The sequence below is a fragment of the Oncorhynchus tshawytscha genome, linkage group LG04, assembly GCF_018296145.1.
Source record: "Oncorhynchus tshawytscha isolate Ot180627B linkage group LG04, Otsh_v2.0, whole genome shotgun sequence".
NCBI classification, from domain to species: domain Eukaryota; kingdom Metazoa; phylum Chordata; class Actinopteri; order Salmoniformes; family Salmonidae; genus Oncorhynchus; species Oncorhynchus tshawytscha.
In genome coordinates this window covers 50511053-50538668 of record NC_056432.1, presented here as the reverse complement: position 1 = coordinate 50538668, position 27616 = coordinate 50511053, and the positions used below count along the sequence as shown (strand labels likewise).

The 27616-nt window shown below is 40.0% G+C and overlaps 1 protein-coding gene across 1 annotated transcript in view; it reads right to left on the bottom strand.

Moving 5' to 3' along the window:
- Nucleotides 1-27616, bottom strand: part of LOC112248956 (protein kinase C-binding protein NELL1) — a 412284-nt gene that overhangs the window by 219501 nt on the left and 165167 nt on the right. Inside the window, exons 10-11 of the mRNA XM_024418430.2 lie at nt 18017-18090; nt 7436-7535 (exon numbers count right to left, since the gene is read on the bottom strand). Coding sequence (XP_024274198.1) covers nt 7436-7535; nt 18017-18090 — 174 coding nt within the window. The remainder of the gene's footprint in view (nt 1-7435; nt 7536-18016; nt 18091-27616) is intronic.

Sequence of the window (27616 nt, the reverse complement as noted above, 5' to 3'; positions counted from 1 at the left end):
AATGAGCCAGCATTCCTGGAAAAAGCTTGTAACCCAAAATCAAATTTTCAGGAATTGGAGAATTCTAACACAAACTCAAAGTTCACAAAACTATAGTACCAAGAGAATAGAATGGAGCATGGAAACGCTATGATTTTGTGCAATGCTTTGAGTTCGTAGCTTTCCCCAGACAAACACACATATAAAATAAATAATCTACAGGAAAAATGCCTGCTGAGAAGAGCGAGTGTAATCCATTAAACAGGTGCACACAGACAGACAGCCAATCTACCAGACAACCAGACAGACAGACTGATGACTGACAGACACAGACAGGCAGGCAGGCAGACACAGGCCTGCATGTACAGTAGACGGCTCAGTCGTCTCCTCTCTTGATCTGAACGCATCTATCCCTTCATTCCCAGTAATGAGTAGTGCCAGTCCAACTCTCTGTGAAACCCCCCTCTGAACCTCAGTGCTTAGGGATCTATTAGAATTCTACATTGTCTCTATCTGTCTCTCTGTTGTTCTCTTTCAGTGCATTCTAGACAGTTTCTGTAGTTGAGAGGCTTATGGATGGCTCTGTCCTTACTTACAACTGAGCAAAACTATGTTATGCATAGCATGGAGGGATAGGGCCCCCCTCTGCTTCCAGGGGGTTTCCAGTGGAGTTGTGACGGGCTTAACATTTTGGGGGTGTACCTGGGCTCAGAGAGGTGGGTCAGGAAGGATTGACAGGGGCTGTCACAGGCAGTGTTGTCAAGACTGGCCAGGTGGCTTCTGTCCCAAGTAGGGGGAGGGTGTTGATAATCAACAACCGGGTGGCATTCTTCCTGTGGCATAAACTGTCTGTGGCATAAACCCCCCCCCCAATGTCTGTCTACGATTGAGGACAGGGCCTGGTAGAACTGGAGAACAGGGTGGCTGCATTACAACTAAAGGTGGCACAGAGACTGCGGTACCATACTGATGTCGGCTGGAGGGAACCAGCATGCATGCTGATAGATTAGGGTTGGACCGGCAGCTGTTCCTCATGAGGCTGGAGAGGCTGAGTACAGCAGGTCTCTCTGATTTTTACTCTGCAGTGCTGAGGGCCTGGCAGCGGCTAAGGACCACACGAGAAGGCGGTTTGTAGCCTGGGCTGTGGGTGTGGGAGGAGCCTATCTTCCACAATCTAGAACTCCTTTTGAGATCAGTTCAATCGGCCACCCTGCAGAAGCGACTGATGGCAGCGGGTTTACTGGGTGACTTCAGCTGCGGAGGGGTTTAAAGCCTCGGAATACCTGGCACAACATACAGGACTAACATACTGTATATTAGGCTGCTGGAAGAAATTCCTGGGGGAGGTCCAGGAGGCACTGCCTGAGCCGGTAAGGGGGTGTTGGAGCAGCCAAAGGGGGAGGGGCCACAATGTTTCCACCACTGCAGATGACAGCAAAGACAGGAAACTGGTAAGGGGGTATGGAGGACTTGTTACATTTTAACACTCCAAGCCCTCTACAACCTCTGCATTAAAGTGAGGAACATTAGGAGCCTAACAGGAGTGAAGGCACATCAGTGGTAGGGGATATGTGTGGCGGAGAGTGTGGTGCGTTTTAGATGGAGAGGCTCTACAAACTCCCAGTACCAAAGATATCAGGGGACCTCCAGTGGAGGGTTCTACATGGAGACCTGGCCACTAATAGCTGGTTGGCATTGGGCGACCCGGGAGTCGGACAGGGGTGTCCTTTCTGTGTCATGAGTGAAACTGTGCATCGTGTTTTCTGTGTGAGCCAAGTTAATGGAATTAATGTATCTGTTGGAATGTCTGTGTGAGAGGTAGGGAGTGGAGTTTACTGTTGGGGTGTTTATAAATGGAGTACAGGTATTTGAATAAGGAAAAGGCCAAATGTGTGTTTGAATTTTTGTTTGCTCAGGCAAAGTTGGTTATTTGGCTAACAAGGGGGAACAGGGTCAAAGGTGGGAGGATAACAGACCCTCTACTATTATTTAATGGGATGTTCTCTGCGCGCCTTAGAGTGGAATTTGAGTTCTATAAAATTATAAAAAGTGTGGAGATGTTCCAGGAGATATGGTGTGTTGGTGAGGCCGTCTGTATAGCTGGGGTAGATGGGTTGGATATACGGTTGTTGAAGTGGGGAGGTTTTGGTTATTGTGATGTATGATGTATGATGTTGTTTTGTATCAAGGGGTAGAGGGCAAGGTGATACAGTGGGGAGAACAAGCATTTGATACACTGCCGATTTTGCAGGTTTTCCTACTTACAAAGCATGTAGAGGTCTGTCATTTTTATCATAGGTACACTTCAACTGTGAGAGACGGAATCTAAAACAAAAATCCAGAAAATCACATTGTATGATTTTTAAGTAATTAATTTGCATTTTATTGCATGACATAAGTATTTGATCATCTACCAACCAGTAACAATTCCAGTTCTCACAGACCTGTTAGTTTTTCTTTAAGAAGCCCTCCTGTTCTCCACTGATTACCTGTATTAACTGCACCTGTCTGAACTCGTTACATGTATAAAAGACACCTGTCCACACACTCAATCAAAGACTCCAACCTCTCCACAATGGTCAAGACCAGAAAGCTGTGCAGAATTCCATGGCATGTTATTTAGTTGTCAGCCATTAATGCTAGGTAGTGTTAGTTTGAGCACCAGAGGGCATCTTTGAGAAGCATTTGACAGCCTTCAATATTGGCTGTACTAGAGAATTTAAAATATTTTTGTAAGAACATAGTAAATGGGATTGATTTTAAGAAACTTAGTTTAAATCATTTGATTAATATTATGGTGTTTCTATTCCAAGAAAAATAAAAAATTAAACGGTCAGAAAATATGGCGCTGTACAACTTGACCGGTCGGGAGTAGGCTACAGCACTAAGAGAATAACATAAATGCAACAATGTCACAAATAATTGAACACACACAATTCTTAAAACTCGACTGCTTTAATATTTAATCATTTCTGCCCTCCAAATTCATACTCATTATATAAATAGGCCCATGTGCACCTTGATATTGGGGGTGCGCCATGTGGCCTAATGGGGAAAGGCGGTGTGCCAGAATTCACAGTTTGCTACGGTTGTTTTCTGTCCCTGTTTTTAGAAGGAGAGAAATCAAAAGCCCACCGCCTGGCCAAACCCTCCCCTAACCCGGACGATGCTGGGCCAATTGTGTGTCGCCTCATGGGTGTCCCAGTCGCGGCCGGGACGGGTATCGAACTAGCATCTGTAGCAATGCAGTGTCTTAGACCACTGCGCCACTCAGGAGGTCCCATCCACAAAGTGTTTAATGCTGATTATTGCCTTGCACAAAGTATCAAAATACTAAAATACTACTTAAACAGAACTTTTAAAGAATTTAATTTAAATGTTCATTTTATTTTTTGATCACAAAACAATGAGAAAATATGTAAAATAGATAATTAATGAAATGTTAATTATATATAGCAGCCCGTGTCGGCCCGAGCCCAATCATCATCAAGAGATATGCTGGACCCTATGTCAGAGAGGTGTTTTTGGGACCACATCGTGTCTGTTGTTCTGCTAATAGCCCTTGTGAAAACATGTTTTCAAAAGGCCTCCAGGGCTAACAGAGAAGTTCCTTACTTTTCCCCCCTTCCACTTGTCTCTTCCATTTATTCCCATAGTAATTTGTGATGGTTTGCATTGCAAATGAGGGCATGAACTGGGTCAAGACGCCAACAGAGTAAGTAGACCTTTATGTAAAGGTTAAATAAAATAAATAAACCTACAACACTTTTAACAGCACATTACTCAACACTCATGTCGCCTACAGTAGGCCTACAGTATATCCCCAAAAATGTTTTTCAATGACGTGACTCTCCGTCAATAATTTCATTTTGAGGATTGGAGGATTCTAATTGAATATCCAAGGGCCATTTTTGTGAGGGCAAACTTGATCTGTGAGAATATCTAAGGGGCTTTTATCTAATTGTAATGCAGGGTTAATAATAATAATACATCGCTTTGTTTAAAAAATAACAATTTTTGAGATTATTTTGTTTTCAAATAACCTAAAGTGAGCGATTGTAATCTGAATAAAGGGAAAAGGGCCATTCTTGAACATGGGGTGAGACATTCTTACTAATTTGTAAATAAAGCCTGTTTGTTATTTAGAATGATTTATTTCTGTTTTTAGTGGGAGAGAAACAAAAAGCCCACTGTGCCTATTTTTTGGACAAGGACAATCCAGGCCGGCCAAACCCTCCCTTAACCCGGGCGACACTGGGCCAATTGTGCGTCGCCTCATGGGTCTCCCGGTTGCAGCCGGCACGGGTATCAAACCAGCATCTGTAGGGTACCATACTAAACCACAAATTACCTCTAAATCTCGCAGCATAATCTAAAAACTTTTAGTTGAGGAACAACTGTACAGCGTGTACACGCATCACCCAATCCCAGTGCAATGGAAAAGGTAGAATAAGCCGATTTAATGACTATCCAATATATCCAATATAAAAGGCCTCGTCCAAGGAGATAATGGCAGGTTATGAGTGGGAGATGTACTGAAAGGGAAAAATACTCTCCTCTGCACTGCACTGATGTTTGACTGAATGGCCAAATACATAGACCAAATGACAAGGCTTGGATTAACTAATTAGAATTTGTTCAGGTGAAATTGACCATATTAATCTCCAAGGTGGGCATATTTTTTCCACATATCTCTCATTCACAGTAGTTTCACAGTCACCTACCTCTAACGGTTTGTGTGTATTCAATCTATTTACAAAATTACCCATGGATGTCCTTTTGCTGCCAAAATGGTAGAAATTATACAGACCATTCTGCTCCGAACTCCAGCCATCAATGGATGAAACATTCATGTAGGACGTAAAGAGACAAATATGGCCATTTGAGTAACCCTGTTCCCTACATAGTTCACTACTTTTGACCAGAGCCGTACGGGCCCTGGTAAAAAGTTGTGGACTATACAGTATAAGTGCACTATATAGGGAATATGGTGCCATTTGGGAGACAGACTGGCTCCACTCGAACAAGCATCAAGCTGCGATTGGCTGTTATCTTCTCCATGCTCTCATGATTGGTGCCAGGGCCTTTTAACCTCTCTTGGGTAGGGGGCAGTATTTTCACGTCCGGATGAAAAGCGTGCCCAAAGTAAACTGCCTGTTACTCAGACCCAGAAGCTAGGATATGCATATAATTGGTAGATTTGGATAGAAAATACTCAAAAGTTTATTAGTAACGTTTGGGATTCATTTTGTATGCATTTTGATGGAGGGAAACTGGGTGGATTTATCACTGAAGCGCGCCAGCTAAACTGAGTTTTTATGGACATAATGAAGGACATTATCGAACAAAATGACCATTTGTGATGTATCTGGGACCTTTTGGAGTGCCAACAGAAGACGATCAAAGGAAAGGCATTTATTATATCGCTATTTCTGACTTTCGTGGCGCACCTGACTGGTTGAAATATGTTTTTCATGCTTTTGTATGCGGGGCGCTGTCCTCAGATAATCGCATAGGGTGTTCTTTCGCAGTAAAGCCTTTTTGAAATCTGCCACAGCGGTTGGATTAACAAGAAGTTAAGCTTTATTTTGATGTATTACACTTGTGATTTTATGAAAGTTAAACATTTATAATTCTGTAGTTTGAATTTCGCTCTCTGCAATATCACCAGATGTTGGCCAGGTGTGACGCTACCACCACACCTGCCCATAAGAAGTTAATCACTGGGATGGTCCAATGGAAGACAAAGGGTATATATATTTGTGCAGGCATGGATGTGCCTAAGGGCCAAAAGGGCACAGCATGGAGGCGTTGCTGTGTTGTTTGCAAGATGAAGTCTCCCATCACATGCAGCACATGCTCAGTGACCCTCTGCTTGACATCAGAGAGAGACTGCTATGGCATCTGGCATCAGCAGCAGAACATTGTCTAGAGTTTTGGCAATGTTGGTGGGGTTATATGGCAAAGTGGGTCTGCGGTCTAGCTGAGAACACCAGTCTGCAGTCTAGCTGAGAACACCAGTCTGCAGTCTAGATGAGAACACCAGTCTGCAGTCTAGATGAGAACACCAGTCTGCAGTCTAGCTGAGAACACCAGTCTGCAGTCTAGCTGAGAACACCAGTCTGCAGTCTAGCTGAGAACACCAGTCTGCAGTCTAGCTGAGAACACCAGTCTGCAGTCTAGATGAGAACACCAGTCTGCTGTCTAGCTGAGCTAGGGTCAGTATGTTATATCTGGAGTATTTTTCCTGTCTTACCTGGTGTCTTGTGTGAATTTAAGTCTGCTCTCTTTCTCTCCTTCTTTCTCTCGGTGGACTTGAACCCCTGGGACCATGCTTCAGGACTACCTGACATGATGACTCCTTGCTGTCCCCAGTCCACCTGGCCTTGCCGCTGTTCCAGTTTCAACTGTTCTGCCTGCTGCTATGGAACCCTAAACTGTTAATTTTTTCTCTTGAGGTGCTGTCCTGTTGCACACTACAAAAACACTGTCATCTCCACCCGGCACAGCCAGAAGAGGACTGGCCACCCCTCATTGCCTTGTTTCTTCCTAGGTTTTTGCCTTTCTAGGTTGTTTTTCTTAGCCACCGTGCTTCTACACCTGCATTGCTTGCTGTTTGGGGTTTTAGGCTGGGGCTATATAAATAGATTTGATAGAGGACTGAGGGTGTGTAAAAGTGTGTAAATAGTTACCCATGTTTATTTGTAAATGTATATATATTTTTTTTTTTCATAACATTTTTTTCTAAAAAAAATGTTTACAAAAATGTTTAAAAATTGTTAATTTTTGTGGGTGGGTGTGTTAGAATACCATTTTGGTATTCTGTATATAGTTATTGGTTTCAAAATGTGTACTTCACCAATTTGGCCACTTGGGTACATTTGGGCTACTTGTGTGGGACACCTGGGTGACTTCATAATAAATGTTATGTAGCACACTCATTTTGGAAGTTATCATTCTGAAATTTTGCACAGGTACTGTTGCCCTCTTAATTTTTTCACTAAAATTGTCCCCATCGTCTTATCTGAATTTTTGTTTTATCTTGTTCATTTGAAAGATGATGATACAAAAATAAATAGAAAAAACTAATGTTTTTTTCCATAGTTTTATCTAAACCAGATCTATTGTGTGTTATTCTCCTACATTCAATTCACATTTACACAAACTTCAGAGTGTTTTCTTTCAAATGGTACCAATAATATGCATATACTTGGTTCTGTGCCTGAGCTACAGGCTGTTAGATTTGGGTATGTCTTCAGGCGGAAATTACACAAAGTAGGGGGGTAGGTTTAAGAGGTTTTAAGGGTGGGACCAGTGGTAGACAACGATGAGGAATGATTCATACTTAGTAAATGTTGGGCAGCAGAAGATGATGGCTCAGCCAATGAGATACTGCAAGGGGAGAGGGAATGAGGGCTGAACCAATAGCAAGCAACTTTATATTTGAAGGACCAACCTTTGCAGATGTTACAGCACCTGTTTTCAGGTAGGATCTGTTCCTTGAGGGTGCAGTTGAGCTCTGGACAGTTCTCTGTCACTCTCACCATCATCCCGTTCTGCAAAAACAAACCAAATACACACATTGAAGCAAATATATTCAATACAACTTTATTAACAATAAATTAGAATTAGCATGTTAGCGATAGGTTGTTTCCAATAATTACATGATGTCAACAAATTATTGACTTTCGTAGCACGCATGGAAAAGCACAGATGCAAAAGAGAAACAGACCCATTTTGAATATGACAAGGAGGTCAAAACTTGATTTTTTTCATATTAAATGTACAGTGTTATACTGTATGTTAGTTTGGTTGTTTGAGTAAATTAATGTGCTTGCATCCTTGTAGCAGAAGGATAATTACATTTTAGACTGATCCTTAACACTTGCAAAAACAGAAACAAACTACAGAATATAGGCACAATACCCACAACATGAATGAAAATGCATAGAGACAGGGATATACAGAGATTCACAAAGAAAGGGAGAGAACGCAGACTCTCGCCTCTATAAAACGGTCTTCCTCATCCAGCAATGGGCTTTCGAAATAAATAGCTACAAATACAGTTACACGCCAATCTGTCTCAGTTTCCGCTCCTCCGGTCCCTGTGTGCCTCTCAAAGTGTGAAGCATTGCTTAGACCCCTTACATAACTCTCTCTTTCAAAGTTACTTCAAAGTCACCCCCTTCCAGGTGCGACACCAAATGGATTTGTGTCCAAAATGGCACAATATTCCCTATATAGTGCACTACTTTTGACCAGAGCCCTATTGCCCCTGGTGAAAAGTAGTGTACAATTTTTATTTTATTTTATTGAGTCCGGATCCCGATTAGATGCTGCAAAGGCAGCAGCTACTCTTCCTGTGGTCCAATCACAATTACATACAATAAAACAATACACAACACAACACACTATTACACACTACTCTACCATAACATACAGTATCTACAATACAAAATCAATAATACAGCAAAATAACAATATTAAAATGTATGTGCATGTATGGTAGCATGTGTTTGAGAATGCAGTGTGTGTGCCTGTGTGTGTTTGTCTCTTCACAGTCTGTGCTGTTCTGATTTTACTGCTTGACTGAGTTACATGATGTGGGCGATTGTCCTGGCTCGCAGTCGGAGTTCCAATTCATCCAAAAGGTGTTCAATGGGGTTGAGATCAGAGCTCTGTGCAGGCCAGTCAAGTCCTTCCACACTGATCCCAACAAACATTTCTGTATGGACCTCACATTGTGTACAGGGGGCATTGTCATATTGAAACAGGAAAGGGCCTTCCACAAACTGTTGCACAAAGATGGAAGCTGCCGAAAATGCAGTGTTTCTTTGTCAAACGGTTTTGTTATATTTCAGTCTACTGAGATGTACAGTCGAAGTCGGACGTTTACATACACCATAGTCAAATACACAGTTTTTCACAATTCCTGACATTTAATCCTAGTAAAAATTCCCTATCTTAGGTCAGTAAGGATCACCACTTTATTTTAAGGATGTGAAATGTCAGAATAATAGTAGAGAGAATGATTTTTTCAGCTTCAATTTCTTTCATCACATTCCCAGTGGGTCAGAAGTTTACATACACTCAATTAGTATTTGGTATCATTGCCCTTAAATTGTTTAACTTAGGTCAAATGTTTCGGGTAGCCTTCTACAAGCTTCCCACAATGTTACATTTTCTATAGGATTGAGGTCAGGGCTTGTGATGGCCACTCCAATACCTTGACTTTGTTGTCCTTAAGCCATTTTGCCACAACTTTGGAAGTATGCTTGGAGTCATTGTCCATTTGGAGACCCATTTGCGACCAAGCTTTAACTTGATAGGAGACAGAACGTGTCTCCTAGAATGTGTCTCCTTCCTGAGCGGTATGACGGCTGCGTGGTCCCATGGTGTTTATACTTGCGTACTATTGTTTGTACAGATGAACGTGGTACCTTCAGACGTTTGGAAATTGCTGCCAAGGATGAACCAGACTCGTGGAGGTCTACAAGTTTGTTTTTCTGAGGTCTTGGCTGATTTCTTATGATTTTCTCATGATGTCAATCAAAGAGGCTTTGGGTTTTAAGGTAGGCCTTGAAATACATCCACAGGTACACCTCCAATTGACTCAAATGATGTCAATTAGCCTATCAGAAGCGTCTAAAGCCATGACATAATTTTCTGGAACTTTCCAAGCTGTTTAAAGGCACAGTCAACTTAGTGTATGTAAACTTCTGACCCACTGGAATTGTGATACAGTGACTTATAAGTGAAATAATCCGTCTGTAAACAATTGTTGGAACAGTTACTTGTGTCATGCACAAAGTAGATGTCCTAACCGACTTGCCAAAACTATAGTTTTCTAACAAGACATTGTGGAGTGGTTGAAAAATGAGTTTTAATGACTCCAACCTAAGTGTAAGTAAACTTCCGACTTCAACTGTATATAAAGTGTAATAATGGGATGCAAACACAAAATGTAATACATTTCAACTCTATATTTGACATAGTACAGGTGTCTCTTTTCTTAAGTTTGTAACCATGTGTGTGAAGTGTATACTTTTGATTCAAAGTAGATTTGTTTAAGACTACCAAGAAACACTCTGTGGAACCCTGATTTAGCCCACTGCTATAAAAGGTTATACAGCCACTACAAGCTTCACCTAATTTAAGCGACTAATAGCTACAAATCAATGGGAGTGATAGGGGCAACTTTTTAAATGTAATGTCCTAATTTCCCCTTTAAACTCTCTGTTTTCTGTAATTTGATAAAAGGAATTATGTAAACCTATAGTACCAGTCAAAAGTTGGGACCTACTCATTCAAGGATTTTTCTTTATTTGTGCTATTTTCTACATTGTAGAATAATAGTGAAGACATATGAAATAACACATATGGAATCATGTAGTAACCAAAAAAAGTGTTAAACAAATCAAAATCTATTTTATATTTTTGATTCTTCAAAGTAGACACCCTTTGCCTTGATGACAGCTTTGCACACTCTTGGCATTCTCTCAACCAGCTTAATGAGGAAGTCACCTGGAATACATTTAAATTAACATGGTGTTTCTTGATAAAGTTCATTTGTGGAATTTCTTTCCTTCCTAATGTGTTTGAGCCAATCAGTTGTGTTGTGACAAGGAAGATGTGGTATACAGAAGATTGCCCTATTTGGTAAAAGACCAAGTCCATATTTTGGCAAGAACAGCTCAAAAAAAGCAAAGAGAAACAACAGTCCATCATTACTTTAAGACATGAAGGTCAGTCAATCCGAACATTTCAAGAACTTTGAAAGTTTCTTCAAGTGCCGTCGCAAAAACCATCAAGTGCTATAATGACACTATAATGACAATGGCTCTCATGAGGATATCATGAAGATCACCACAGAAAGGGAAGACCCAGAGTTGCTAACCTCTTGATGCTACCCATCCCGGATCCGGGATCGTGACTACGGCTCAAGCTCATTAGCATAACGCAATATGTGAAAAAATATTCTTAGACATATTTAACCTCCACACCTACACAAGTCCAATAGCTCAAATGAAAGATAAACACCTTGTTCATCTACCCAGCAAGTCAGATTTCTAAAATGTTTTACGGCGAAAACATAGCACACATTTATATTAGACCACCACCGAAACAAAATGCAAGCGGCGGCCATTTTGTCCCAGAAAATATAAAATTTAAAAGTAGGATTAAAAAATAAATAATTCACTAACCTTTTGAAAATCTTCATCAGATGACAGTAATATTACATGTTACACAGTACATTTTTTTTTTTCAATAATATGCCATTAATATCCATAAATCTCTGTTTACAATGACGACATTTCAAAAATGCTACTCAAAATGTCCGGAGAAATTATGATAGCTCGGACAGATAACGTCAGATAACAAGCAATAAACATGACTAAATATACATGTTCTACATATAGTTACAAAGATACACTTCTTCTTAATACAACCGCTGTGTTACATTTATTTTTAACGTTACAGAATTCGTTCACTAGTCTATGCTATGAGTCGGCGCTCAGATATTAGCAGTGTCTCCTCTACGTTTGGAGTCCACAGAAACCCAAAATAACCACATAAATATTCCCTTACCTTTGATGTTCTTCGATCAGAAGACGTAGAAGGAGTCATACTTACCCAATACATCGTTTGGTTTCAAGTTGTGCGTCTTTGTATTAGCATATGCTAACAGCTTCAGCTGAAATGCACCCAAAATAACTTCTGCTCCTTCTGGTCCCGCACTCTTGCGCAATCAAACTTCAAAATTACATATTATATGTTGACTAAACTGGTCAAACTAAGTGCAGAATCGAGCAAAATGATGTTTTTATCATGTAAAACAATGATCATCGCGAACAAACGAACCGGCTTCAACTGGTGTCTATTGGAAAAGAACGTTCCCCAAATCGGCCGCGCGCAATAGAGTGCATGTATGTGAGAGTGAACCGGGCATTTTCGCCCGCCAAAGGATGAGGGAGCGCGAAATTCAAACAATGAACGTGCCAATTGAAAGCAGACATCGCGCTGAACAAATACATACTGTTCCCAGATCGGTAGCTGCCTGGGAAGGGTGGGGGCGATGACGTCAAAGTTGACCCAACTTTTCTCTTGACAAGAGAGAGTTTGGGAGAAAGGCTGCCCTGAGAGTTCTGCTTTACATACAGACATAATTTAAACGGTTTTAGAAACTTTAGAGTGTTTTCTATTCAATAATTATTATTATATGCATATATTAGCAATTTTGGAAAAAAATATTTTCAGTTTACTATGGGCACGCACTTCCTCCAACGGGGGCAGTATTGAGCCATAAGATCAAGAGGCTAAAGAGGATAAGTTCATTAGAGTTAACTGCACCTCAGATTTCAGCCCAAATAATGCTTCACAGAGTTCAAGTAACAGACACATCTCAACATCAATTGTTCAGAGGAGACTGCATGAATCAGGGCTTCATGGTTGAATTGCTGCAAAGAAACCCCTACTAAAAGGACACTGTCACGTCTTTGGCTATCATTAGTGTGATGACAATTATTTTATCAAATCGATTAACTATGTTAAATTCCTAAGATAAATTACTCATGTAACAACTAACTCATCAGTAATTTTGGGGCACCATGATTAACCTTTTCCCCCAGCGGGAGTTGTTTTATGCACGTGCTGTCAGAATGCACTCAGTGTTCCAAAACGTGATTATTACGCAGGACAGTTAAACACTTTACAATGAGGATCTGTGAAGTTATTTGGATTTTTATGAATTATCTTTGAAAGACAGGGTCCTGAAAAAGGGACATTTCTTTTTTTGCTGAGTTTATATATGTACATACATACACTACCGTTCAAAAGTTTGGGGTACCTTAGAAATGTCCTTGTTTTTGAAAGAAAAGCACATTTTTTGTTCATTAAAATAACATTGAATTGATCAGAAATACATTGGAGACATCGTTAATGATGTAAATGACTATTGTAGCTGGAAACGGCAGATTTTGTTTTAATGGAAAATCTACATAAGCGTATAGCAGCCCACTATCAGCATCCATCGCTCTTGTGTTCCAATGGCACGTTGTGTTAGCTAATCCGAGTTTATCATTTTAAAAGGCTAATTGATTATTAGAAAACCCTTTTGCAATTATGTTAGCACAGCTGAAAACTGTTGTGTTTATTAAAACTGGCCTTTTTTAGACTAGTTGAGTATCTGGAGCATCTGCAGTTGTGGGTTCGATTACAGGCTGAAAATGGCCAGAAACAAAGACCTTTCTTCTGAAACTTGTCAGCCTATTCTTGTTCTGGGAAATGAAGGCAATTCCATGTCAGACATTTCCAAGAAACTAAAGATCTTGTTCAACGCTGTGTACTACTCCCTTCACAGAACAGGACAAACTGGCTCTAACCAGAATAGAAAGAGGAGTGGGAGGCCCTGGTGCACAACTGAGCAAGAGGACAAGTACATTAGAGTGTCAAGTTTGAGATACAGATGCCCCATAAGTCCTCAACTGACAGCTTCATTATATAGTACCCACAAAATACCAGTCTCAACGTCAACAGTGAAGAGGCGACGCCGGGATGCTGGCCTTGTAGACAGAGCTCCTCTGTCCATTGAATGTGTTATTTTGCCCACTGAATAATTTTGCACGCCCAATTTTTCAGTTTTTGATTTGTTTAAAAAGTTTGAAATATCAAATAAATGTCGTTCCACTTCATGATTGTGTCCCACTTGCTTCAAACATGAAGATATAAAACTGTATTTTTTTGTGAAGAATCAACAACAAGTGGGACACAATCATGAAGTGGAACGACATTTATTGGATATTTCTAACTTTTTTAACAAATCAAAAACTGAAAAATTGGGCGTGCAAAATTATTCAGCCCCCTTAAGTTAATACTTTGTAGCGCCACCTTTTGCTGCGATTACAGCTGTAAGTTGCTTGGGGTATGTCTCTATCAGTTTTGCACATCGAGAGACTGAAATTTTTTCCCATTCCTCCTTGCAAAACAGCTCGAGCTCAGTGAGGTTGGATGGAGAGCATTTGTGAACAGCAGTTTTCAGTTCTTTCCACAGATTCTCGATTGGATTCAGGTCTGGACTTTGACTTGGCCATACTAACACCTGGATATGTTTATTTCTGAACCATTCCATTGTAGATTTTGCTTTATGTTTTGGATCATTGTCTTGTTGGAAGACAAATCTCCGTCCCAGTCTCAGGTCTTTTGCAGACTCCATCAGGTTTTCTTCCAGAATGGTCCTGTATTTGGCTCCATCCATCTTCCCATCAATTTTAACCATCTTCCCTGTCCCTGCTGAAGAAAAGCAGGCCCAAACCATGATGCTGCCACCACCATGTTTGACAGTGGGGATGGTGTGTTCAGGGTGATGAGCTGTGTTGCTTTTACGCCAAACATAACGTTTTGCATTGTTGCCAAAAAGTTCAATTTTGGTTTCATCTGACCAGAGCACCTTCTTCCACATGTTTGGTGTGTCTCCCAGGCGGCTTGTGGCAAACTTTAAACGACACTTTTTATGGATATCTTTAAGAAATGGCTTTCTTCTTGCCACTCTTCCATAAAGGCCAGATTTGTGCAATATATGACTGATTGTTGTCCTATGGACAGAGTCTCCCACCTCAGCTGTAGATCTCTGCAGTTCATCCAGAGTGATCATGGGCCTCTTGGCTGCATCTCTGATCAGTCTTCTCCTTGTATGAGCTGAAAGTTTAGAGGGACGGCCAGGTCTTGGTAGATTTGCAGTGGTCTGATACTCCTTCCATTTCAATATTATCACTTGCACAGTGCTCCTTGGGATGTTTAAAGCTTGGGAAATCTTTTTGTATCCAAATCCGGCTTTAAACTTCTTCACAACAGTATCTCGGACCTGCCTGGTGTGTTCCTTGTTCTTCATGATGCTCTCTGCGCTTTTAACGGACCTCTGAGACTATCACAGTGCAGGTGCATTTATACGGAGACTTGATTACACACAGGTGGATTGTATTTATCATCATTAGTCATTTAGGTCAACATTGGATCATTCAGAGATCCTCACTGAACTTCTGGAGAGAGTTTGCTGCACTGAAAGTAAAGGGGCTGAATAATTTTGCACACCCAATTTTTCAGTTTTTGATTTGTTAAAAAAGTTTGAAATATCCAATAAATGTCGTTCCACTTCATGATTGTGTCCCACTTGTTGTTGATTCTTCACAAAAAAATACAGTTTTATATCTTTATGTTTGAAGCCTGAAATGTGGCAAAAGGTCGCAAAGTTCAAGGGGGCCGAATACTTTCGCAAGGCACTGTATGTCTTTGCTGTCTCTCCGTTGAATACACTCGATCCGTCTGGGGAGTAATTTGACAGAACGTCTCTGGTTTGTCCACCAGAGATCAAAGTATTTCGTAGTTGTAGCTGAATGGATACGTCAGACGTACCAATGGTCATTTGCTAGGCAAATGTTCTTTAGAATGGATCCTTCAGAGTACTTCCCTGTGGTTCTCGGTCGAGGTTACTAGACTAAAGTACTTAAACAGCTGTGTTTCAAAGTTTCTTAATCATTCATTATGCCCGGTTCACACCGTCACCCTGCTTGGTCTTTAGTTTTAAACCATTTCTCATCCATGTAGCCACCGCTTCACGCTGTTTGGTCTATATTTAAATTGCCAACCATTCCAACAAGTAGCCACAGCTCCATGTTTTCTGGTCTTTAGTTTTGTAGATTTCTTAACTATTGGTGCGTCCTCTGGTCTATATAAATGTTGTCACAAGTCCTAATTAAGAACTCGGGGAAAAGGGGAGTTCCCTCCCTTTGTCTTAATGTCTGTGCTCACATGGGCATGGCCACTGACTTGGTTAAGACTTTATATGAAAAATATAGATTTAATTTAGAAGGCCAACATCACAATACATCTTCTCACAAATAGTTTCATGTTTAATCATATCAGTTCCCCAACATTTGGATGTGAATCTTATCACTGGCAAATATACACATTCAGAGATACAGTTATGTTGTTCTACTGTCCTTAGTTACATCACCAATTAGTAATGAATTCGACAGGATTGTTCTCTAAGTATCCATGGACCATTCCAACTGTTTGGAATACATAAATATTGTTTAATTATTCAACCTTTTGATGTTACCATTTTGACGAGAGGAATCTCCTTGTAACAAAAGGGTTTCTTTCCCCTCAATACTACCAAGCGCAAAGTTTCTACACAATATTTACAACCGGACATAAAACTGGTGGGTGAGAGGGAGAGTGGATCTGGTGCCTATGATCCTCACCCAAACAGGGCAAGTCATGACAACACCAATGAGAAGAAAAGACTTGCTTGAGCCAAGAAACACGAGCAATGGACATTAGAGAAATTTGAGATTTTTGGTTCGGCGCGTCTTTGTGAGACACAGAGTAGATAAACAGATGATCTCTGCATGTTTGGTTCCCACCATGAAGCACTTGAGGAGGTGTGATGGTTTGGGGTTGCTTTGATGGTGACACTGTCTGTGATTTACTTAGAATTCAAGGCACACTTAACCAGCATGGCTACCACAGCATTCTGCAGCGATACGCCATCCCTTCTGGTTTGAGCTTAGTGGGACTATCATTTGTTTTTCAACAGGACAATGACTCAAAACATACCTCCAGGCAGTGTAAGGGCTATTTGACCAAGAAGGAGAGTGATGGAGTGCTGCATCAGATGACCAGGCCTCCACAATCACCCGACCTCAACCCAATTTAGATGGTTTGGGATGAGTTGGACCGCAGAGTGAAGAAAAAGCAGCCAACAAGTACTAAACATATGTGGGAACTCCTTCTAGACTTTTTGAAAAGCATTCCTCATGAAGCTGGTTAAGAGAATGCTAAGAGTGTGCAAAGCTGTCAAGGCAAAGCGTGGCTACTTTGAAGAGATTTACTTAGCACTTTTTTGGTTACTACATGATTCTATATGTGTTATTTCATAGTTTTGATGTCTTCACTATTATTCTACAATGTAGAAAATAGTACAAATAAAGAAAAACCCTTGAATGAGTAGGTGTGTCCAAACTTTTGACTGGTAGTGTATGTCATTGAACTGGGCAGTTCTCCACTTTAACAACCATGGTGGCAGATGATTGAGACTGTAATCCCTGTCTGAAGGAAAGCTACCTACAGAGCACTGAATACCACTGTAAAGTCTAAAGGGGGCCTTAAAACCCTTTGCCTGTCTGCCTGGCTCGTCTCTTTGTAACCAATTACACCAGTAAAACACACTTTCCCTCTTAAAAGTGCCTTTTAAGATAAATTGCAGCACATAGAGAAGAGGGTTCTTTTTTCCCTCAGCGGAATAATGACTTTAATTATAGTCTACCACAATGCAACACGGTCTCTGTGCTGCATGCACCTTAAATGTAATATGCAACCCAAATGGCAATGTATTCCCAATAGTTCACTACTTTTGACCAGGGCCCATAGGATCCTATAGAGGGATCGTATTGGGAGTCAGCCCTGCTCCTTAGATTTACCCCTCAGTCACTTCAAACAGCCCTTTGTTTCTATGTTCATATATTACTCTCAATTACCCTCATATCTCACCCATGGATGAGAAATAAAAACAGAAAGATTGAACAGATTGTGTCTGGGCTCTGAGAACTAATACATTCAGTTGGATAACTAAATAACACAGAAATCAATCTACAGAACTGAGTTGTACAACTTTCTTGTCACGATACTAGTATCACAATAATATGATACTAAATTTTTCATGGCAAGAAGGAAAACACGAAGCACATTCAACTCTTTGAAAACCTGCTTCATGTAAATATTTAGTGTGTAACAGCTTTGAATATATACAAATGTGACTCTTGGTTACTTGTATTGTTGTTTGTGTTTTTGTTTCCAACATTAGGACCGTTTTCCTCAATAAATGAAGTCTGCTTCATGTTTTGTTTCCTTGCCATGACTATCATGATTCGTCATAGTACTTCTGGGTATCACGATACTTCACAATAGTTCTGAGTATTACAATAATGATATTGTGACGACCCTAATGCTCTTAGTCAGGGAGGGACGGATCTGTTGTTACCTTGCATTCTGTGCACCTCTTCGTTAGCAGACGCTGGCCCTCTGACAAAGTCTGGGCCATGTAGGTGCATTTTGCTGTGGGGACAAAGGAAAAGTACATTATCATTAGTGATATGTGAGTATATATTATGGTATGTCATGACTCTCCTGGTGTGGGGGCAGTTTTGACACCTTAACACTGTCATAAATTAGGCATCAGGGGAATCTCCCTCTTGCTCTTCAGTATTGGTGAAGGAATGTCCCTTTGTCTACAGAAGACTTTTGCCACAAACTATAACGTCCAAAAATATATTAAGATATGAATGATAACTTCTTTGTGAATGGGGGGCAGTATTGAGTAGCTTGGATGAATAAGGTGCCCAGAGTAAAATGCCTGCTACTCAGGTCCAAAAGCTAGAATATGCATATAATTAGTAGATTTGGATAGAAAACACTCTACTCAGTCCCAGTTGCTAATATATGCATATTATTAGTATATCTGGATAGAAAACACTCTGAAGTTTTGAAAACTATTTGAATGATGTCTGTGAGTATAACAGAACTCATATGGCAGGCAAAAACCTGAGAAAAAATCCAACCAGGAAGTGGGAAATCTGAGGTTTGTAGGTTTGTAGGTTTTCAATTGATTGCCTATCCAATATACAGTGTCTATGGGGTCATATTGCACTTCCTAAGGCTTCCACTAGATGTCAACAGTCTTTAGAACATTGTTTCAGGCTTCTACTGTGAATGGGGAGCGAATAAGAGCTGTTTGAACCATGGGGTCTGGCAGAATGCCATGAGCTAAGTCACGAGCGGCCGTGAGAGCGAGCTCCGTTCCTTTTAATTTCTAAAGACAAAGGAATTGTCCGGTTGGAATATTATTGAAGATGTATGTTAAAAACATCCTAAAGATTGATTCTATCCATCGTTTGACATGATTCTATGAATTGTAATGGAACTGTTTTGACTTCTCGTCTGAACTAAGTGTCTGTGAACAAAAAGGAGATATTTGGACATAAATGATGGACTTTATCAAACAAAAAAAAACATTTATTGTGGAACTGGGATTCCTGGGAGTGCATTCCGATGAAGATCATCAAAGGTAAGTGAATATTTATAATGCTATTTCTGAGTTTTGTGACACCTCTCCTTGGTTGAAAAATGGCTGTATGTTTTTCTGTGCCAAGTTGCTGACCTAACATAATCACATGGTGTGCTTTTACCGTAAAACGTTTTTGAAATCTGACACAGCGGTTGCATTAAGGAGAAGTTTATCGTTAATTGTGTGTTTATTTCATCAATGTTTATGATGAGTATTTCTGTAATTTGATGTGGCTCTCTGCACTTTCACCGGATGTTTGTTTGAGACAATGCATTTCTGAACATAACGCGCCAGGTTTTTGGACATAAAGATGAATTTATCGAACAAAACAAACATTTATTGTCTAACATGGAGTCCTGGGTGTGCCATCCGGTGAAGAAAGGTTAGTGATTCATTTTAATGCTATTTCTGTCTTTTGTGACACCTCTCCTTCTTTGGAAAATGGCTGTATGTTTTTCTGTGGCTAGGCGCTGACCTAACATAATCGCAACGTGTGCTTTCGCCGTGAAGCCTTTTTGAAATCAGACACGGTGGCTGGATTACTGAGAAGTTTCTTTAAAATTGTGTATAATACTTGTATGTTTGAGGAATGTTAATTATGAGATTTCTGTTGATTTGAATTTGGCACCCTGCAATTTCACTGGCTAGCGTCCCTCATATCCTAGAGAAGTTAAGGTATGGTCAGTGGGGATCTAAAGAATAATCATTTCACATTTGTTTATTATTTTGTGATGTCATTAAGAATGGTATCAAGAAAATACTGTAACTCAGAAAGAGTACACATTCTATATGTCAAGTTTACATCCAAATGTTGTAGAAAATCTAGAGAATATTTTTATTAAGATATTAACGTGATTTTAGTTTTCTAATGAGATCATTGTTTTTCATATAAACTGTGCACAGTGATTAGACATGCCCCGAATTAGGTCAGAGAGCTTGTCAGCGTGATAGAACCGCCTTTTTGACAATAGTGCTTAAAAGGACTGGCTAAAACTTAACACATCAGACTAAAACATTGCTGGATTGCTACTGGTGTGTAAAGAGATTGGGAGCAGATCCATGAATAATTAATTTACACCAGTAAAGCATGGAGTGTTAGCTACATGTTGAAAATGGTTAGAACTTAGTCTCAACACGAGGTGAAGAAGATAACCTCACCTACCAGACCAGAAACAATGCCAATCTGCAGCTACGCATGTAAAGTGATTTGGAACTTTGACTATCTACCCAAGGAAAGAAGGAGAGAATCCCATCTCAGTCAAGCATCTGAGTATCTGCTCTGAAAACACTTCACAACAAGCCAGGACAACAAAGAAGGAGGACATTGTGATCTCTGGTGGACAACCAGATCCTTAAACCTATCGACCCCTTCCCATAGAAGGATTGATTGGTTTCAACAGAGACAGACGACGAACAAAGACATCCACTTGTAAATATATGCATTACTTCTTTTCCCAAAATGGGTGATGGTTCATGGGCAAAGTAAATGGTTACTGGGAGCATAGTTTAAAATGTACAATAAGTATTCACTTTGTCCCTTAGTCTCTGTCTCTCTCTCTCTTAACACCTCTCCATCTAACCTTTTGTTGTAACAAGCCGTCATATCTTGTCAGTCCACAAGGGATGTTTGTCTCATGTGAGTGTGTATGTGTATTCTGTGTTATTATTTAGTTGGTTAGTAAATAAATAATTAAACCATTTTGTGTATTACTGAATAATCAGCAAATATTGAGGTTCTTGCAGATCCAAGAGGGTCATGACTGTTCAGAATGAGAACTGACATGAGGTAATGATTAATAAGTTACTGTTATCGATATATTTATATCTTCTAGAGTTTAATTCGGGAGATGGTAACTTGTTAAACAACTTCTTCCATGGTGCCCAAAATTCCTAATGTGTTAATTGTTACATAATTAATTTAATCAGGTTAGAATTAATCATAGTTAGTGGATTGAATAAATAAGTCATCACATTAATGAAAGTCACGACATATTGGAGCCCCCCGTACAAGGAATCTAAGACAAAAGTAGGCCTTGCTGTTGAATTCAGTCTATATGAATTGTGTATCAGATTACGTTATACACCATCAGAGCTGTAGCAGGATTAGTTGTTGGGTGTGTGTTTTTCCATTTGAACAAGATACTAGAAATATTCCTCTCCGGTCTTGCATACTGAGTAAGGATCAGTGTAGGGTGAATTACGGTATTACATTTCTAGGTTTAGGACATACGGGCCAGCCTATGATGGAAATATAAGAATATTTGTTTGGCCAAAGAAAAATAATCTCTCTGTCTCTCGCGTTTCAGGAGCGTGAGTAGACCACAGCAAGTATTTCTTTGTTATCACGTGTTCCGGTAACATCACTGGAAAAAACACCTATTAAGTTGAACACGAGACATCGTTAGTAAACCCTGTTCCTGAATTGAAAGTGACCTGTTGTGCTTGAAAGTAACATTTTTGTGGATAATGGCTAGTTCTGCATTCAATGCTAAGCTAACAAAGAAAGAGCAGCCATTCTCCTTAGTTCACGGTAAAATCCCGCCTTCACAGGATTCCCGTGTGATTTCAGCATTTCAGGGCGACACCCTGTGTCTTGGGCAATGGAAGTCCCGCCTCTGCTGAAATCCCTTGTGAGTTCAACTTTCAGGGGCAAATGATCCCTTGTGGTAAAAAAATTGTCTTATCACATTTGTAAAAACTAGTTGCACTTATGATATCCAGCCAATCTCAACTGATTTGATATTGATGTCTCATTTAATTTAACAAGGAAGTTCAATTGCCAAACAAACCTTTTACCAGGTTGACCATTTAGATAAGGACCATTAATTTGTTCCAACAAATGAGACATTTTAAACCTTTCCACTTTAACTTAGATAAAGTGATGCTTTCAGGTTAATTAAAGTTTAATACCCGTGTGGTTTCAACTTTCATGGGTAAGTGACCCCTTGTGGTGAAAAATTGCCATAATTATTTTGAAAAAAAAGCCATTGTGAGGCCCAATGTCTTCTCACATTTGTTACAACTGGTTACACTTTAATAATATCCAACCAATCTCAACTGATTGTATGTTATTGTCTCATTCGATTTAACAAGGAAGTTAAATTGCCAAACAAACATTTTACGAGGTTGATCATTTGGATAAAGACCAAATTAATTTGTTCCACCCAATGATACATATTAAACGTGTCAATCTTAACCTAGATACAGCGACTCTTTCAGGTTAATACAATTTGAATTCCCAGAAAACCTGGGAATTCTGGGAAAGTTACTGGAATTTTGTAACCCTATCTGATATACTAATTAGCAAGGAATATGTGACATTCAGATGATATTTATTGTTCAGATGATTCACTGTCTTTCCATGGTAATTCACAGTGCAAAGGCTACTGAAATACTTTAGAGCTGGCTACAAAAAAAGTGTTTGAGGTTCAAATGTCCTACATTTTTTATTCTGTGGAGGGAAAAAAAATGTGAGTGAGTGAAGTTGGGGGAAAAATAAACATCCCATTAAGAATGCAAGAGATGAGACATTTCTGCATATCCCTTAAGCAAATGAACATAAATAGAGAGTGAGGCAGTTTGCGTCTACTAGCCCAGTTGATTGTGTTCAGTATTACAGTAGCCCTGCAATCTTAGAAATAAAAGTATGATATTGTTCCCTGGGGTACAACCATCACACTCACTCTCAACATACAGGTAAGGAACATTCCTGTTTCCCTGGGTACAAACATATTTTGTGTACCCTCAATTTTTGATCATACTGATCTGTACCTTTTGTTTATCAGAAAAGCAATGTATTGAGAAAAGGTAAGTATGTGTACCCACCATAAGGTACACTGATCAATTATTGCCACATAAAAGGAACTAATGGCTTTGTTACTGGTATCCTAGAAAGGCTAATCTGTACCATAATCATTATCATATTTCCCAGCATGCTAAAACAGGTCAGTTGGTTGAGATGGTTGTCCTTCTGGAAGGTTCTCCCATTTCCACAGAAGTACTCTGGAACTCTGTCAGAGTGACCATCGGGTTCTTGGTCACCTCCATGATCAAGGCCCTTCTCCCTCGATTGCTCAGTTTGGCTGGGCGGCCAGCTCTATGAAGAGTCTTGGTGGTTTCAAACTTCTTCCATTTAAGAATGATGGAGGCCACTGTGTTCTTGGCGACCTTCAATGCTGCAGACATTCTTTGGTACCCTTCCCCAGATCTGTGGCTTGACACAATCCTGTCTCAAAGCTCTACGGACAATTCCTTCGACCTCATGGCTTGGTTTTCGCTCTGACATGCACTGTCAACTGTGGGATATTATATAAAAAGGTGTATGCCTTTCCAAATAATTTCCAATCAATTGATATTCCCATAGGTGGACTCCAAATAAGTTGTAGAAACATCTCAATGATGATCAGTGGAAACAGCATGCACCTGAGCTCAATTTCGAGTCTCATCTCAAAGGGTACCAATATGTGTCATGTAAGAAAATGTGGAAAGATGGACGAAAGATGAATACTTTCCAAATGGCCTGTATATATAGAGTCATAAAGAGTTTAATTTTAATGGTAACATTCACATAGGAACACACTTGGTGAAGGCCACAGCACTGAAAATGAATGTATTCTACAACCATGTCTCTGTCAGTAACAAATAGAGTCATAAGTTGTAACTCTACAATTCACTCGAAAAGGCAAGGCACACCTGGAAATTATATTGGAGGCGTGGCTTTGTGGGGCCGAGATTTTCAGTTGACTGTTTTAGGCCATCCGTGAGAGAAAGTGTTTACCAGTTTATGTGGCCTTTGTTAGAGGTATGATTAATCCCACTTTCAAGGAACACATGGTTTTGTCATGTTGGTGGTTCACTATAAAGGCCAAATGTACATTTTCTAAAAGCCAGCTTTAGGGAGAAAGGTACTATCTGATGTATGAACTTGGGTACAATTATGTGCAGTGCCTTCAGAAAGTATTCATACCGCTAGAGTTTTCCACATTGTGCTGTTTTACAGCCTGAATTTAAAATGGATTAAATTGAGATTTTGTGTCACCGGCCACCAGTATGTCAAAATATAATTATGAAAGAAAAATCAGAAGTAAGAATGTGCTTAACAAGTCACATAATAAGTTCCATGGATTCACTCTGTGTGCAATAACAATATACAATTATCTGCAAGTTCCATGGATTCACTCTGTGTGCAATAACAACATACAATTATCTGCAAGGTCTCTCAGTCGAGCAGTGAATTTCAATCACGAAGACAAGGGGTGTTTTCCAATGTCTCGCTATTTATTTATTATTTTTGTAATTTTTTAAAAGTGAACCTTTATTTAACTAGGCAAGCCAGTTTAGAACAAAGACAACACTGGGCCAATTGTGCGCCACCCTATGGGTCTCCCAATCACAGCCGGTTGTGATACAGCCTGGATTTGAACTAGGATGTCTTTAGAGTCTTAAACCGCTGCGCCACTCGGGAGCTCAAAAAAAGGAAACAATAGATGGTTCAAAATAAAAATAGCAGACACTAAATATATCCCTTTAAGCACTGTGAATTTATTAATTACACTGAGGATGGTGTAATTAATAGCTCCTTGGGCTTAATCAGCCACTCCTTGGGAAACAATACCTATTTTGCCAATTGGCCTGGACACCTTCTACTGCCGAGACGGAGCCCCGCTGATTCCATCACGACTGGACTACTGATGTAATCTGCACGAGGGTTTTTTTCAACTGGCTCCTCCATCGCGACGTCCCCTGAATACCCTGCTACGAACCTGCTATCTGCGGCCCGCTAGCTGTCTAGAGCATATCGCACTGTTAGCTGAGGAAGCCCATCGGACAAATTCTTTGGCCACTATACCTATTTTGCCAATTGGCCTGGACCCTTTTACCACATGGAGCCCTGCTGATCCATCACGACTAGTCTGCCGACATAACAGCACGAGGGGGCTACAACAGACTTCTTCTGTTGTGATGTCCCTCTAAGGCCCATCTGCTAGCTTGCATGCCCCGGCCTGCTAGCTGTCTGAATCGCGGTGTCTCCAGCCTGCCGAACTATTCACTCAACCCCTATGATCACTCGGCTATGCATGCCTCACCCTAATGTCAATATGCCTTGTCCATTGCTGTTTTGGTTTGTGATTATTGCCTTATTTCACCGTAGAGCCTCTAGCCCTGTTCAATACAGTAAAATGAGTCCTATATCGACATAACCTGAAAGGCCGCTCAGCAAGGAAGAACCACTGCTCCAAAACCGCCACAAAATAGCCAGACTAAGAAATGTCCTCTGGTCTGATGAAACAAAAATAGAACTGTTTGGCCATAATGACCATCTTTATGTTTGGAGGAAAAAGGGGGAGGCTTGCAAGCCGAAGAATACCATCCCAACCGTGAAGCACAGCGGTGGCAGCATCATGTTGTGGGGGTGTTTTGCCGCAGGAGGGCCTGGAGCACTTCACAAAATAAATGGCATAATGAGAAAGGAAAATTATGTGGATATATTGAAGCAACATCTCAAGACATAAGTCAGGAGGTTAACTTCTTCGAGATAGGGGGCGATCTTTTAATTTTTGGATAAAAAACGTTCCCGTTTTAAACAAGATATTTTGTCACGAAAAGATGCTCGACTATGCATGACAGCTTTGGAAAGAAAAAACTCTGACGTTTCCAAAACTGCAAAGATATTATCTGTGAGTGCCCCAGAACTAATGCTACAGGCGAAACCAAGATTAAATTTCATACAGGAAATGCCCCAGATTCTGAAGGCGCTGTGTTCCAATGTCTCCTTATATGGCTGTGAATGCGCCAGGAATGAGCCTGCACTTTCTGCCGTTTCCCCAAGGTGTCTGCAGCATTGTGACGTATTTGTAGGCATATCATTGGAAGAATGACCATAAGAGACTACATTTACCAGGTGTCCGCCCGGTGTCCTGCGTCGAAATTATTGCGTAATCTCTAGGTCCATGCGCGTTCCATCAACTGCCACGAATGATTTATCATCGATAGATATGTGAAAAACACCTTGAGGATTGATTCTAAACAATGTTTGCCATGTTTCTGTCGATATTATGGAGTTAATTTGGAAAAAAGTTTGCGTTGTAATGACTTAATTTTCTTTTTTTTCTTAGCCAAACGTGATGAAGAAAATGGAGCGATTTGTCTACACAAATAATCTTTTTGGAAAAACTGAACATTTGCTATCTAACTGAGAGTCTCCTCATTGAAAACATCTGAAGTTCTTCAAAGGTAAATGATTTTATTTGAATGCTTTTCTTGTTTTTGTGAAAATGTTGCATGCTGAATGCTAGGCTAAATGCTATGCTAGGCTATCAATACTCTTACACAAATGCCTGTTTAGCTATGGTTCAAAAGCATATTTTGAAAATCTGAGATGACAGTGTTGTTAACAAAAGTCTAAGCTTGAGAGCAAATATATTTATTTAATTTCATTTGCGATTTTCATGAATAGTTAACGTTGCGTTATGGTAATGAGCTTGAGGCTGTATTCACGATCCCGGATCCGGGATGGCTAGAATCAAGAGGTTAAAGCTTGGTTGCAAATGGTTCTTCCAGATAGACAATGACCTCAAGCATACTTCCAAAGTTGTGGCACAATGGATTAAGGACAACAAAGTCAAGGTATTGGAGTGGCCATCACAAAGCCCTGACCTCAATCCCAAAGACTTTTTGTGAGCAGAACTGAAAAAGTGTGTGCGAGCAAGGAGTTCTTACAAACCTGACTCAGTTAAACCAGCTCTGTCAGGAGGAATGGGCCAAAATTCACCCAACTTATTGTGGGAAGCTTGTGGAAGGCTACCCGACACATTTGACCCAAGTTAAACAATTTAAAAGCAATGCTACCAAATACTAATTTAGTGTATGCAAACCTTTGACCCACTGGGAATGTGATGAAATAAATAAACGCTGAAAAAAATCTTTCTCTCTACTATTATTCTGAGATTTCACATTCTTAAAATAATGTGGTGATCCTAACTGATCTAAGACAGGCAATTTTTACTAGGAATAAATGTCAGGAATTGTGAAAAACTGTTTAAATGTATTTGGCTAAGGTGTATGTAAACTTCTGACGTTAACTATATATATATAATGTGTACTGTATCCTTCACTATCTATGATTTACTATGTATTGCAGCCTAGCCGCTCTGTCATTGCTCATCCATATATTTTACACATATATATATATATATATATATATATACTTATCCCATTCCTTTACTAGATTGTGTGTATTAGGTCTTTTTGGGGAATTTGTTAGATATTAGGTTTTGTTGTGGACTTGTTTGACATTACCTGTTATATACTGCTGCACTGTCAGATCTAGAAGCATAAGCATTTCGCTACACTCGCAATAACATCAGATAACCATGTGTATGTGACCAATAACATTTTATTTGAGTTTGTCACCAAAATTCTAATCAAAGTTGTACCATATTTAAAGGGATGCCTTAAGATAAATGTACTTAAAACCCTATTGAATGAAAACGCCATGAGAAAATCTGTTGGCCAAAT